This window comes from Crotalus tigris, unplaced genomic scaffold (assembly GCF_016545835.1).
Source record: "Crotalus tigris isolate CLP2741 ecotype Arizona unplaced genomic scaffold, ASM1654583v1 scf7180000024506.7606697, whole genome shotgun sequence".
NCBI classification, from domain to species: domain Eukaryota; kingdom Metazoa; phylum Chordata; class Lepidosauria; order Squamata; family Viperidae; genus Crotalus; species Crotalus tigris.
In genome coordinates, this window is record NW_024100678.1 from 3582675 (window position 1) to 3597666 (window position 14992).

General features: G+C 35.3%; 1 protein-coding gene and 1 long non-coding RNA gene across 8 annotated transcripts in view; one reads left to right on the plus strand and one right to left on the minus strand.

The window, feature by feature from the left end:
• The window catches only part of SPIDR (scaffold protein involved in DNA repair), a 211336-nt gene that overhangs the window by 118466 nt on the left and 77878 nt on the right, over positions 1-14992 (minus strand). For all 7 annotated transcript variants that reach the window (XR_005555538.1, XR_005555537.1, XM_039333584.1 and 4 more), the window contains one exon: positions 9417-9636. Coding sequence is in view for 5 of the 7 variants with exons in the window: in XM_039333584.1 (XP_039189518.1) it covers positions 9417-9636 (220 nt within the window). In the remaining 2 variants the exon portion in view is untranslated. The remainder of the gene's footprint in view (positions 1-9416; positions 9637-14992) is intronic.
• LOC120303790 overlaps positions 2875-14992 on the plus strand; it is a 50357-nt gene continuing 38239 nt past the window's right edge. The window contains exons 1-2 of the long non-coding RNA XR_005555539.1: positions 2875-2915; positions 13064-13132. This is a non-coding gene — a long non-coding RNA (uncharacterized LOC120303790). The remainder of the gene's footprint in view (positions 2916-13063; positions 13133-14992) is intronic.

A 14992-nucleotide genomic window follows, 5' to 3' on the forward strand; every position in this document is an offset into this window, starting at 1 on the left:
ATCTCTTGTTCCTTCGGGCAATTTTAACGTGGTAAATCAAGAAAGATACACGTAACTCTTGGGGCAGAGGCAAAGTCTAAGCCACCATTTGTACAGGAAGAAGCGCAGAGAAATAAACTAGGTCACCAGGTTATTGTGGGTAACTTTTTCCAGTCAGGCCGCAATTAGTGCCACACAGTAAGGGGGAGGAAAGTTGGGAAATTATTAGCAATAATGCGACTTAGGTTTGGGGTCTGCTGCAGAGGCTGTATAAGAGCATGCTGGGAGGTGCAGTTAGTAACTACAATGCTCAGCATGCCCTCATACAGCCTATGGCTCTGCAGCAGTGCAGCTGAGCCAAAACTACAACTCCCAGCATGTTGCACCATAACCTATACTACTATATAGTCAAGTGCAACATGCTGGGAGTTGTAGCAACTAACTACAACTTCCAGCATTCCCTGACATAAATTTGAGCATATAAAATATAATAATGTATGCCACAGAAACAAGAAGCTTATTGTGCCACCAATTACATTACACTGATCAATACTTTGCTATAGCACAGCATTGATCAGGGTATGTAATTGAATGATTACATGTAATAGTCCCCCATAGGGAGTAAATATAGTGAATAAAATCTTTAAAAAAAAATGAATGTCAATAAGCCCCTTCAATAATAAAAATTTCAATCTCCTTTTGTCTGTAGGCCTGAACTCCAGGCACAGAGAGTCTACTCCTGGGGTGCCATGGACTTGTAATTGCCCACAATAACTGAGATAAGTGAGGGGGAGGCTGTGTTAGGCTAGTTAACCCCTAATTGGCTAACAAGCTATCTATAATTCTATCTGCTGTCACTGGCCCACTGATGGAGCACCCAAAAAGTAAAAAACAAAGGTTAAGTAAAGGGAGTGGTAGTAGCAGTGGCCGACCCTTTCAGGAGACATGGAGCGAGATGTATGGTATTATAGAAAAAAATGGCAGATCATTTTGCGTTCTATGTACTGAAACGGTAGTAAGCAGAACGTGGAATATAAATAGACATTTTGAAACTAATCATTCCCAGCTCTTGGAAAAAAGTGAGGATGAAAGGAAGGAATACATTTCCAGGAAGCTACACCTTTATAAGAGCCAATCTAACTCCATCCTTAAATTTATAAAAGGCTGTACAAATTTAACATCTGCAAGTTTGAGCATTGCTCACTCCATAGCTCAGCATGCAAAAGCACTTAATGAGGGAGAATTTATTAAAGAAACTCTCCTAAGATGTGCGCCACTTCTATTTCACGATATGCAGAATAAAGATGCAATTATTAAGAGAATATCTGAGTTACCACTCAGTAGAAATATCATAAAAGACCGAATAATGAGACTGAACACAAACGTACAACATCAATTAAAGAGAGACATAAGGAATTGTAAATATTTTTCCATCTGTCTTGATGAAACTACTGATGTCATGTCACATGCTCAGTTGGCCATTATTGGTCGATATTCTGATAGTCACACAATGAGAGAAGAGTTGATAAAGTTAGTATCAGTTCCAACAAGTACATCAGGAAGCGAACTATGTAAGGTTGTTATGCAAACATTCTGTGACCTAAGCATTGATATCTCTAAAGTTGTGTCAGTGACGACAGATGGTGCCCCAAACATGGTGGGGAAAAAAGTTGGATTTGTGAAATTGTTTACAGAAGCTATTGGACATCCGATTGTGCCTTTTCATTGTATTATCCATCAGGAGGCTTTATGTGCCAAGGCAGGATTCACTGACTTAAATGACTTAATGTCAGTTGTTACAAAAATAGTTAATTTAATAGCTGCTCGCCCCCTTCACAAGCGAGAATTTTCAGCACTTTTACTGGAGGTTGATTCCACCTACAGTGGACTGCTGATGTACAATAATGTAAGATGGCTGAGCCGAGGCAAGGTTCTTGAGCGCTTTGTGGAGTGCTTTGAAGAAATTAAGGTATTTCTTGAAGATAAGGATCTGGGAAACTTTCCTCAGCTCAATGATGATAAGTGGGTCAACACCCTGATGTTTTTTACATATCTCTCTGTTCATGTTAATGAACTGAACTTAAAGTTACAAGGTTTTGGCAAAAGTATTGATGTTATGTTTGGATACATAAAAGCTTTTGAAAGTAAAGTAAAAATTTTCAAGCGAGATGTAGAAACTAAAACGTATAGGTATTTTCCTCGAGTACAAAAGCATTTTGAGAAGGCCAGTGCAGCTGTACGAAATGAAGTGGAACTCTTGCATATGAAGTGCCAGCATGTTTTAGACTCGTTACTTGACCAGTTTACTGATAGATTTAGTCAATTTAGAAGCCTAGAACAGACCATGAGAATAATTAAGTATCCTGATGTAGTAGTCTACAATAGTTTGGAATTAAATGGTTTCCAATGGACGCAAATAGATGATTTGGAGATGCAGCTTGCAGAATTTCAAGACAGCATCTGGGCTCAGGTGTTTGTCGACTTGAGGTCAAAGCTTGAGAATCTGGAAAGGGGCCGCTTGGAGAATCAAGATGAGTGCCACTACGAACAGGAAATTTGGAGTGCCTGGAACAGACTACCAGACACTTTTAGCACCCTGAAAAATATAGCAACAGCTTTACTCACAATTTTTCCTTCTACGTACTTTTGTGAGACCTTATTCTCAGCATTAAATAATATCAAAACCAACAAAAGAAACAGATTGACAGATGAGGTTAGTAGCGCTTGCTTGGGCCTTAAGTGTACAAAATACCAACCTTCAATTGAAGATTTAGCCAATGAAATTCAGCAACAAAAAAGTCACTAATATGCAGGTTAGTTAAAGAATTCGCCCTCCCCCTCACTTATCTCAGTTCATGGCACCCCAAACAAGTTCAATAATATCAAGGGCAACATACGAAATCGACAGATTGATGAACAAAGAAGTTACTAAGCAGGTATGTTAAATAATTTGTTAATTATAATAATTATAATAATTATATATTGCAATTATACATTTTTGTAGTTTAAACTATAAATTGCGCAAAATTATGTTTTTTTGTTGAAGTGACACACCACGCGAGTTATGCTCGATTTTTTGCCGAATTTTGACACACCACGCCGAAAAGGTTGCCCATCACTGGTCTAGAGTCTTTATATACAGAGCAATGAAGCAACATATGGCTTAGTTTCTATAGAGCCATCACCACATGGACACAACCAAAGGTGCATAGGAATGCCCTTAAACAGTCCAAAAAAGACTGCCGAGGGCAATGCATCCAGCCTGGCTAAGGTGAAAGCTTTACGACATTTCGAGATTGTAATGGAAAATAGATAAGAAGCTGGGAAGAATCCTTCTGGAAGCAAGTGACAAATGTTGGAATGTGCCACCTTACTTAGGTTTGTTTGGAGATCAATATCCCAGATTCGTTGTTTCAAGGCAGTTCTAGCATTATCAAATCCTAATGAACATAGACTTTCCATAGAGAAGCCCAGCGATTTAATTTTATCTAGGGCTTTTTTTTCCTACGACAATTTAAAATGGTCTATAAATACTAATGGGGCTAAACCTACAGGCATCAAATTTAACTTTAGCCAAAAGGTAAGAAGAAGGAACCATCCTTTAGCTTCCAATGAAACTATACCTATTTCTACCCGTAGGATGGCATTTTTGAAGCTTTTAGGTACCATCAGTATGGCTCTAATAAACTTATTTTGAATAATTTCAATAGCATTAAGGTTTGCAAATGAACATATTTGCGAGCCGTAAAGGAGCTGAGGGACTGCCTTAGCTTGAAAAACCTTACAAGCTGCCGGGATATAGTAAGGTCGTTTTGAATGATAAAATTTTATGATAGCTGATGAGGTGCGCTGTGCTACACGTGCCCAATAAAGAAAATGAGTATTCCAGGTTAGGGAGATAAAGTTAACTATTTTGGCCTATTCACAACTGCTTATCTAATTCAAGAATCTTAAATCTATCTTATTTATTAAAATTTATATAGTCATCCAACCTATATCAAGCTTGGGGCAACTCTCAATCAGCAACTGGCTCCCAATTAACTTCATATTTGTAGGTCACAAATATATGACATATTTTTACTACTGTATACAATTTCATTAATATCTGCTATTTCAGTTTAGGAGAACATTACATTTAACATAGATTTAAGCTGAATTAAAAACATTAGCATACTATGGTAGCAAATGCAATCAGCTAATTCCTTATTTCCTCCCCAAATTTAATGATAATTTAAAACAAATGCCCCAAACTAGTCTCTGAGGGATTCTTCTAGTTTGTTCCAAATTTTATTGCCTTTAATAAAAATGTCATGTTATTTTCCCTGAAGTTAGCATCTATCTAAATCCATTTGTCTCTAATACTGTTTTCATTTCATTATTGTTACATTCATTATGAACAGGAAACTTGACTTTTATTTCAGGTAGAAGGTAATTATTCATAGCTGTGGAAAATTAAAAGCCAATAATTATTTATATATTTACCCTTACTCAAATTATTTCAAAGTGTTTATTATTTTATATTTTAATAGGGCTAGATTTTAGCTCTACTACTACATTATTAAATGTGGACTTTATAATGAGATTAAACGCATATGTCTTAAAATATACTTTTAAAAGTTCTATATCTGTCCTGGAGTTAATTCCACACTATACATTTTACTGATTTCAATAAGGTTTCTCTTAGTTGATATCAATAAACAACAATCCTCCAGCCATTTCTGTCACTGTAATACTCTTGGAACTTCCTCTTTTATTCAAACTGAAATTTGTCATTCAAAAAACTTTTTTATATTGAACTGGATTTTCAGTTCAATTCCAGTTCCAATTCAAGGTTTTCTTGTCAAATTAAATATATATTTTATAGGAAAAGAGAAAAATAGTGTAAATTAGTTCATATGAAAAATTAATATAATTGTACAAAGGAGCCCTTTGACATACCTGGATATATAAACGTATATGGGTGCAGGTGTGTATGAGTGCGTCAGTATGTTCCTGTGTATATGTGTGTATAAAATATTTAACAGTGAGTTAATTAAATGGAAGTTATACTTTTTTAAAATATACCTCTTATACATTTAAGATGAATTAATTCTAGGGAATTCCTGAAAGCCTGGCACTTTGACAAAATAGCCATCAATACGCACATAGATATAAACAATATCTATATATTATATAAAAGAGACTATCAACAAACCAAAAATGAACCAAAAGATCAAAATACCTCCCCAACATCAATCAACACTCAGATGAGCATAGATTAATACCAAAATTAACATCAGGCCAACAATCAAGAAATAAACAATGAATCTGGAAGAAGAATATGTCAAAGATTGTATGGTAAAATCAGCGAAAAACTTTGTAAGACAATGCTAGATAAATGGGAAAATATATGGATCAATGGTTTAAAATTTATTTTGAATTACAGCTTGAAAGAAAAATTTTATAAAATGATGTATCATTGGTATTTAACCCCAGACAGGCTAGCAAAAATGTACAGAGGGATTTCCAACAAATATTGGAAATGTAATCAAAATCCAGGTATAAGTTATCATATGGTCTTGTAAGTATGTTAAACCACACTGGATAAATATAATGATAATACAGAAAATAGTTACACAAATATTAATGAAACCTGAAACTTTTCTTTTATGTATTATGGATAAACCAATGGAAAAAGTTTGGGACGCTATTTCTTTAAATGGTGACCGATGCAAGAATTATATATGCTAAGCATTGAAAAGAAAAGGAGATGCCGACAGTTGAAGAGTAGATTTTGAAATAGACTGAATTAGCAGAGATGCAAAACTAACTGCTTTGAGTAGAGACAATGGATTAGGCAACTTTATAAGAGTTTGGAAGCTATTTGTGGACTTTCTATGTGTCAAATACAATAACAGATGGTTAACAGAGTATTTGAAGATTAGGATAGCATTTGGCCTCATCTGTTGACTGTTTTTTTTACATATATAATAATGATTAGAGACCACTCCCAACAACACTGACGGCAAGCCATTAGTATATAAATTGAGAGCAAACCCCATTTCTTACTAGCACTGATAATGTTATTTAGTTTGGATAATGAAATGTCTACAAGAAAACAACCAAGCTCAGAGAGCACTAAGGACCTTCATGTCCTTAAATTGCATGGGAACCTTTGTTTCAGGTTTGTTCTTTTTATATTCTCTTCAGGGTAAATCTGATAGATAGTATATAAATAGGAATGCAGGCAGGCAGGTCACCCAGCCAGGATACCAAATTGCTGTCCAATTAACAACAATATTCAGATTTATTGTCTGGATCTTTATCACTGGATTTATTGTCTGGATCTTTATCACTGGATCTTTTCTGTATCTTCTTCCACCTTCTTCATGCACACAAGTGCAATATTAGAATTATAGAAGATAGTATTGAGCGTAAACATTTCTGTAATCCATGATATTAGAGGAGGGGGGACTGGAGTTAAAAGACAATGTTTCTATTTATTGGGTTTGATAATATGGACTGGCTTCCTGGGAACATCAGACTTTTCCACACTATGAAAATGTACCAAACAATATTTAAAAATGAAAATATTCTGTAGTAATTGATGTTGGCTCATTGATGTTTTTGCGGTGAATTCGGGAGATTGAATTGTATTACTGCTATGAAATTGTTACAATGGTGACAACTCATAGTTAGTTGTAGCTTAATTAACTGTAGCATAGATATTTCAATATTACTGTAATAGAAGTTTTTGTTTTAGATCTTTATTTTTATGCTGCATCATTAATATTTTAATTTTTGTTGTAAACTGCCGTGAATCGTCTCAGGAAATGTATCAAAAACAACCCCTACTAATCAAATGCACCATTACCATTAACAATCTGACTTCCCACAAGAAAAGGTGTGTAAGAACATTATTCATACAAGTACAAATGTATAGCAGCAATTCAGAAAAAAGAAACAGATGCATCTTCCAATGAAATGGACATGGATGCAACTTTATGAAAAAGGGCCTAGCCATTCAACCACTACAGTACAACCAACACAAGCTATGAAAAAGTTAACAGTACCATACTTCAAAAACATATCAGAAACAACCAACAGACTATTATAACACAGAGAATCACTGTAGCACAAAATCAACTAAAGTCTTCCAAAACATTTTAAGAAAACCAAAAAACCTGGTTTTTTGATATCTAGCAAAAAAAAAAAAAAAAAAAACCAGGTGTCATCTATAACATACAGTGTAAAGACGAACAATTACTATGTAGAATAGACAGGCAGAAGACTAGCAGAGCACATCCATGAACATTAACTAACTGTCACAAGACATGATGAAAACTCCTTAGTCTCATAGATAGATTCAACAGAGTTTCAACTTGGAAACTGTGAGCATCCTAGATCAAGAAAAATCCAAAAATGCTAGATAATTCCTGGAGGCTTGGCATTTAGACAAATCAGCCATCGTCAGACATGTAGAGAAAAATCACATATCTACACTACTGATGACGTTACCTAGTTTGGTTAATGAAAAGCCTGCAACAAAGCAACCAAATTCAGAGAACACCAAGGACTCCCCATTTCAATCCTGAGCTACAAATATTCTCCTTTATTGCTCCCTACATACACCCTTCAAAAGAAACAAAAGAACACCATGAGCAGGACAAGTTATTGTATATAAACAGGGAGCAAATCCCACCTTTACTAGCAACTAGTCAGGTAATGAAATATCTGCAACTAAGCTCAGAGAATATCTAGGACTCCACAGTTCAAACCTGAGCTACAAATATTCTTTCTATTGCAGGCATGTCAAACTCGCGACATCATGTGACATCGCGCGACATATCGCAACTTTTTCCCCGTTGCCGGCAATGGGGTGGGAGCAGTTTCAGTATGATGCATCCGGCCCGTGGGCCAGCAGTTTGACATGCCTGTTCTATTGGGACAGTTTTATTTCTATCTATATCAGAACTATAGTTTCCTGTAACAAGAAGTAGTAGAAGTAGATTTAGGAGGATGAGGAAAGTTGAAAGATGCTAGCACTATGGACATTTGAATCCATATTGAAAGGGGTGTGAAGCACAAATCATATACTATACATAAAGGTTAACAAAGTCACATGAACATTTAAACCAATATTATTGTTAAAAGTAAAAAAAGCTAGGAATTGGCTTTGTTTTAAGTAGCAAAAAAAATACAAAAAAATTCTAAATCCCCAAATTTCTACAGATTTGATTATCAAGCATGTACTACAATAAATATGAAAGAATTTGATAAAAGACTAATTTGCTTATTGCTCCCAATTCAAGTAGATGAAAAGCAACTGCTTTAAAATAAGACTTTTGGATGTCAAATGTTATTTTGAATGATGACACTAGGCAGAAGCTAAGCAAGCTGTTCCATTTTCCCCCCCATATAAAATAGTTCATTATCTCCAGTTCTTTGAAGGGGTAAATCATCTACAGATTGTCCAATAATATCTGTTTTCCAGCAGTGCTTCTGCCGTAACTGACTCTGAATTTTGTTAAATTTTATTGTAGGGTGGTTCAGTGTTTTTTCCTTATCAGAACTTTTTACTTTTTCTGTTTCTACAAAATCTTCAAAGCAGGAATGTAAAAAGGACTTACTTTCTTTTTGATGGTGAGGATTTAGATGTTTATTTTTTTATCCATACTGTCTGCTTAAATATCTATAACTTTTCAAAATGCAAAGATGATATCAAAGGCCTCTATAAAAACAATGGTAACAGAATTTCTTCGGTTTCTTTTGTTTGGAACTTCCACCTCTCTTTTATTGGGGAAAACAAAGTACTGTTCATCTCATATCAGAGTGAAATGAGATGAAGAATAAATGTCTTTAGCATATAGCATCAATTCTGCATGATTATCAGCAAAAACAGTACAATAGTGAAGCTATTTTCCTGTTAGATTCTCTTTAAATTATGTTTTCTCAAATGAAAATTAAATTTGTTAATGGTTGAATCATTACTGTATCTTAGCATTTAGCAAAATGCAGGAACATAAGAAATAGATCACAAATGTAACTACATTATTACTAGAATAAAGAAAAATAAAATCTAAGTTAAATTTGGGTCTCCTCTAAAGAGAGCTACTGGCTACTCTGCTAAAGGAGCACTTAGGTATTTTTATTTATTTTATATCCCACTTTATTTATTTATTTATTTATTTATTCATTCATTCATTCATTCATTCATTTACAAATAACTCAACATGGCGAACATATCCAACACATATTCCTCCTCCTATTTTCCTCACAACAACAACCCTGTGAGGTGAACTGGGCTGAGAGTGTGTGACTGGCCCAAGGTCACCCAGCTGACTTTCATGACCAAGATGGACCTTGAACTCCCAATCTCTTGCTTTCTAGTCTGGTGCCTTAACCACTAAACCAAATTAGCTATGGTATGATTGGTTGAAAATGTTTTACATACTTACCAAGGAGGATGAATATATATGACATCCTGTGGTATTGCCTTCAAATGAGCTGTTGTTTCTTTTGCAAAAAGAACTTTAAGTCTTGGCTGAATTTCAACAATTTCTTTTATGATAGAACCATCAGTACAAATTTGTCCCAGTTGATGACAGATAGCTATGCAAAGAGTGCATTCTTCGTGCATTTCTAAGATCTTCACAATTAATACACCAGGTTTGCCAGCTAGAAGCAATAAAATACAATAAAGAATTGATGAAAACACATGAAAAGAAATTTTTCTAAAACTTCTTATAGCTACAAATAAGAAATCAGAAAAGAGCTTGTATGGACTTTTTTAATTGCACAGGTCTTCAATAAAACAGAAATTTATATCTGTTATAGAACAGTTTATTCTTAAGTGCTTCTTAAGAAACTTAAACATTAAATAATATGTCATTAGAAAATGGAATTATATTTAAGACAATGCTATACAAACATTTCCAATTATTTGGCTTGTTACAAACTGGCATGAAAAACAAGTCCTAAAGACTCTCATAGGCTAGTAATTTTTGCAGTTATGAGGCAATTTCCTGTATTTCTATCAAAACAACACTTCTCAAAAGACCAAGTAAATTGGCAGGCCTCATAATCTCACTTATGAAAAAAGTTAGCATCTAAGAACATAAGTTATCCTTAGTCATCTTAGTAGAAAGAAAATTTTCTAATAAAATACTGCATAAATTTTGCAATAAAATCCCAAAGTAGGGAAAATCTAGCACGCCACTATAATTTTATCCATCGTGTATATCTTATGAACTATTGAAGAATGATAGCAAAATCATTTTTAACAATAGTGAATTGCTTGATCATATGAAGAACAGACTATAGCTTCTGCGGACAGCAAAAATTATGTGCTTGCTTTTATTTAAAAGCTATATCCTGTTATTCCCCTCCCTTCCCTCTTTATGTTAGATTGTATTTTAATATTTGTGTACGAAACATAAAGAAGATATTTATTTTAAAAAGTTGTACAGCAAAGGAAAAACAAAACACACATTTGACACTTTGAAATATTAAAGCATCAGGAAAGATCATCTGTGATGTTTGAATATGGTGTACCCAGGATTTCTAAGTAACTAAAAAGTACAGCCAAGAAGGGGCTTAAAGCACATCAAAGAAAGCCTGTTCCTGAAACTGCAGCTGCCCTATCAGTTAGGTTCTACATGGAACTCAAAAGGCAAAGTTCTTCACTGGAAGGCAATTCTTTTCAAATACTTGCCTAGAAAAAAAAGTTACATGTCAAATGCAGAAGGAGAAGTTTGTTGTAAAAGCTAGAAATATATCACTACAGAATAGAAGAAAGTTCTATCTAAACCTTAAAAATCCACCTAATGTTATTCATTTCTAATCTGATTGTTGTATCTTACTTGTATTGCAAAAAATTCTAAATGGCCAGAGCAACTTTTCTGCTAAAAGCTCACCAGGCATAATGTGTTTGAAGCCAAGCCTGACATACCGGTAGTAGAAGAGATCAAAACAGAAACAGTAATTCCTGCCTTTCCTGAATTGCTTTTCTTTTATAAGTCTTATTCCTTCTGGATGTATATAGACAAAGTCTCTCTCTCTCTCTCTCTCTCTCTCTCTCTCTCTCTCTCTCTCTCTCTCTCTCACACACACACACACACACACACACACACACACACACAGCACCACTACCATCACCACACTACACACAACTACACCACACCACACCACCTATCTACCTTAGAAATGAGGAAATTGAGAACACTTATGTCACCTTTGAGCTCTTGGATGAAAAGCAAGGCATAAATGAAATACACATGTATATAAAGCTTTATTTTCATTACTGATTTCATTAGTGGTAGAATTCCAATTAGCTCCACAACTGAGTTCAGTTTAAATAGAACAACAGAGTTAGAAGGGACATTGGAGGTCTTCTAGTCCAACCCCCTGCTCAGGAAGGAAACCCTATACCATTTCAGATGAATTGTTGTACAATCTCTTTTTACAAACTTCCAGTGTTGGAGCATTCACAACTTCTGGAGACAAGCTGTTCCACTGATTAATTATTCTAACTTTAGGAAATTTCTAGGTTGCTTCTCTCCTTGATTAGTTTAAAGAAGGTAAGTAAGTGAAATATTAAGGACCAACTTGAAAAATGAATATAAATACCTGACATACTGCTCATTTCATGGATACATATACCATATTTCCCCGAATATAAGACCCGGTCTTATTTTATTTTTTTGCCTCCAAAAGAGGCACTGGGTCTTATTTTCGGGGTGTCTTTTCCACTCACCTCCGGCATTGACAGTCTCACCCAGCCAGCCCATTTCTTCTGCAGCCAAAGGAGCAGCTTCATTTTGCAGCCGAGAATGGAGCTCCAGCCTGCATTTTGCAGTCAGATCAGAGGCCTTTCCAGAAGGCCTCTGCAGCTGAGAACCGAGCTATGAATTGAATCCATACCTCAGTTCTTGGCTGCAGAGGCCTTCTGAAAAGGCCCACCCCCAAAAATCAAGCTAGGGCTTATTTTGGGGATAGGTTTTACTTTCGGGGAAACACAGTATGTTTATTTGAGCCCTTAAATTGTTTCTAGCACTAGAGAAAAACCATTTGAAAATATGTCTAAACTTATATTAAAAAGAAATAAGCAAAATATTATGTGCAAACAACAGCCTTTGACAGCACACATACTTGAACTAGGCATAGATATGAAACATGTGTTCCAGGCAGAATTGATTCAAGAAAAAGATAGGGTCACTGGCAGCAACTATGTGGAGATTAGCATTTTGGTGCAATCGTTAAGACATCAGACTAGAACTGGGAGACTCTGAGTTCTAGTCTTGAAACCAACTAGTCTGTCTCAGCCCCAGGACTGAGATAATGGCAAGTCCCTTCTAAAAATGCTGCCAAGGAAACTGCAAAAACTTGTTATCAAGAGTAAAAAAACCTGATTTGAAGGCATTTTTTTAAGGGAGTGGGTAGAGAAAGAATGGCTCTGGGGAGACTGGTAAGTTAGCCTACACATTCAGCCTTCCCTTATATATCCCATAAGATTCCTGGTTTGGGTTTCAGTTCAGCCTAATTTCCTGTTTTTGTTTTGAGTTGAAAATAACACTAATTTTGCGGTTTGTACACACTCCGAGAAACAAGAATCTGCAGTCTTTCAAATGACTAGTAAAAGATAAACGGTACTTTGCATGACTAGATTTGAAGTAAGTTTCCTCCATTTCTAGAATTGTGTCCAATCCCGTCCTCTACCCCTTCTGTGGTTGAATAGCACTGAATGGTACAATTAATTAGTTATGTAAAATAGATTATAGAAAACTGGGAACAAGAAATTTTTAGCATCTAGAAACTTTTTTTTTTAGAAATTCATACATTAATTATAACTCAAACTTAGTTTTATTGGCAGTTGCAAGTCTAGTTTCTACTTTCTCAGAGATAGCTTACATTTAAGATCAGACCTTGATTGACTTGGAGCTTTCAGGAAAAGTTTGCTTGGGCATGTGTATACATATACATACAAATGCAGACCATTCTAAATTAAAGGCCACTCTCATCAGTTGCTTGATTTTGAATATATGTCAAGTTCAGACTGCATTTAGTTATTCTAACATTCTCTCCTATATATAGTCCCATTTTTTAGGTCTTACCCTCAAAATCTAGATGATAAGACTGGTGAAAACATTGTACTAAGCAGGTGAATGCAGACAAGGTACAGTCAATAAGCCAATTTAGCTATATTTACGATTTATTCCTATTATTGGATAGCTGCTTATCTCATGTCAATGATTCTTAGTGGCTCACAGCAATTAAAACACCTAGGCGACAAATTAAAAAATCTTACAAATATACAAAACATCAATAAAAAGCAGCATTAAAAACAGAGAAATGACTATAATCAGCACAACATCCAATCAGTACTTTACAATCAACACATCAAAGAGCCTATATTAGTACTATGGTGCCAGCCATATCAAACAGATTAAAGATTGAAGCAAAGAAACATATACAAGCTAATTTGCAAGGCGCAAATTAAAAAATACTAGCTAAAATTATCATTTCCACTAGCAAAGTGGTATGAATCTGACCCATTCAAAATAGTTTGTTGTATTTTATCCTATCTGGCTTAAAAACTCTCATACATATTTCACCAATCTCCTATTATAGAAGAATCCAAAATAGATCTCTTAACTGTATCTTCTCCCTCATTATACTATGTTTACTATTAGTTTTACATCATCCATATGGTGATAGCATTTAATTTTCCTTTCCAATGCAGGAAAGGAAATGCATCTGTCTTTGCTTCTCTGAGGAAGGACGTGCTATTGCCAAATAACTGCAACAATAACATTCTGGACTTCTAAATTATTTATATACTCTGAGAAGTTGATATATGGTCTAATGAGAAATTGTTGTGATATCAAAAGCAGCCAAAAAAGATGGCCAGCTAATGACATCTTGGTATTTTTTTTTAAATAATTATGAGCCAAAGCTCTTGCAATCAAAGAACTATGTGCATTCATAACAGAAATGACTGAAAAAGGCAGATGACCGTCCATAATTGGGAACTAGAGAACTTAACTAAGAGGGTGTTTTATCAGGAACTGCTGCATTTCTAGCAAAAAGTGATATTTATGCTCAAGTACAAGGCGTTGTTCTATCTATAATAATAATAAAGTTGGAAGGGACCTTGGAGGTCATCTAATCTAGTCTCTTAAAAACTTCCAGTGTTGGAACATTCACAGCCTCTGGAGGCAGGTTGTTTCACTGATTAATTGTTCTAACTGTCAGGAAGTTTCTTCTTAGTTCTAGGTTGCTTCTCTCTTTGATTAGTTTTCATCTTGCTTCTTGTCCTGCCTTCAGGTGCTTTGGAGAATAGCTTGATTCCCTTTTCTATGCGGCAACTCCTGAGATATTGGAACACTGCTATCATGTCACTCCTAGTTCTTCTTTTCATTAAACTAGACATACCCAACTCCAGCAACCGTTCCTTGTATCTTTTAGCCTCCAGTCCCCTAATCATCTTTGTTGCTTTTCTCTGTACTCTTTCTAGAGTCTTAACATCTTTTTTACATTGTGCTGACCAAAACTGGATACAGTATTTCAAGTGTGGCCTTACCAAAGCATTGTAGAGTGGTATTAGCACTTCATATGATCTTGATTCTATCCCTCTGTTGGCTTTTTTTTTGGCAGCTGCAGTACATTGCTGGCTCATATTTAAGTGATTGTCCACTAGGACTCCAAGATCCCTCTCACAGTTGCTGTTATTGAGCAAGGTACCACATATACTAAACCTGCACATTTGGTTTTTCTTGCCTAAATGTAGAACCTTACTTTTTTCATCAAAATTTCATTTTGTTAGATAGCGCCCTATGTTCAAGTCTGTCCAGATCCTTCTGTATCTTAAGCCTATCTTCTGGAGTGTTGGCTATTCTTGCCAGCTTGGTGTCGTCTGCAAATTTGATGAGTTCCCCATCTGTCCCCTCATCCAAATCATTGATGAAGATGTTGAAGAGTACTAGACCCTTATCTGATGAAAAGAAATGGCTGGATTTTTCTCCTCTCACCTATA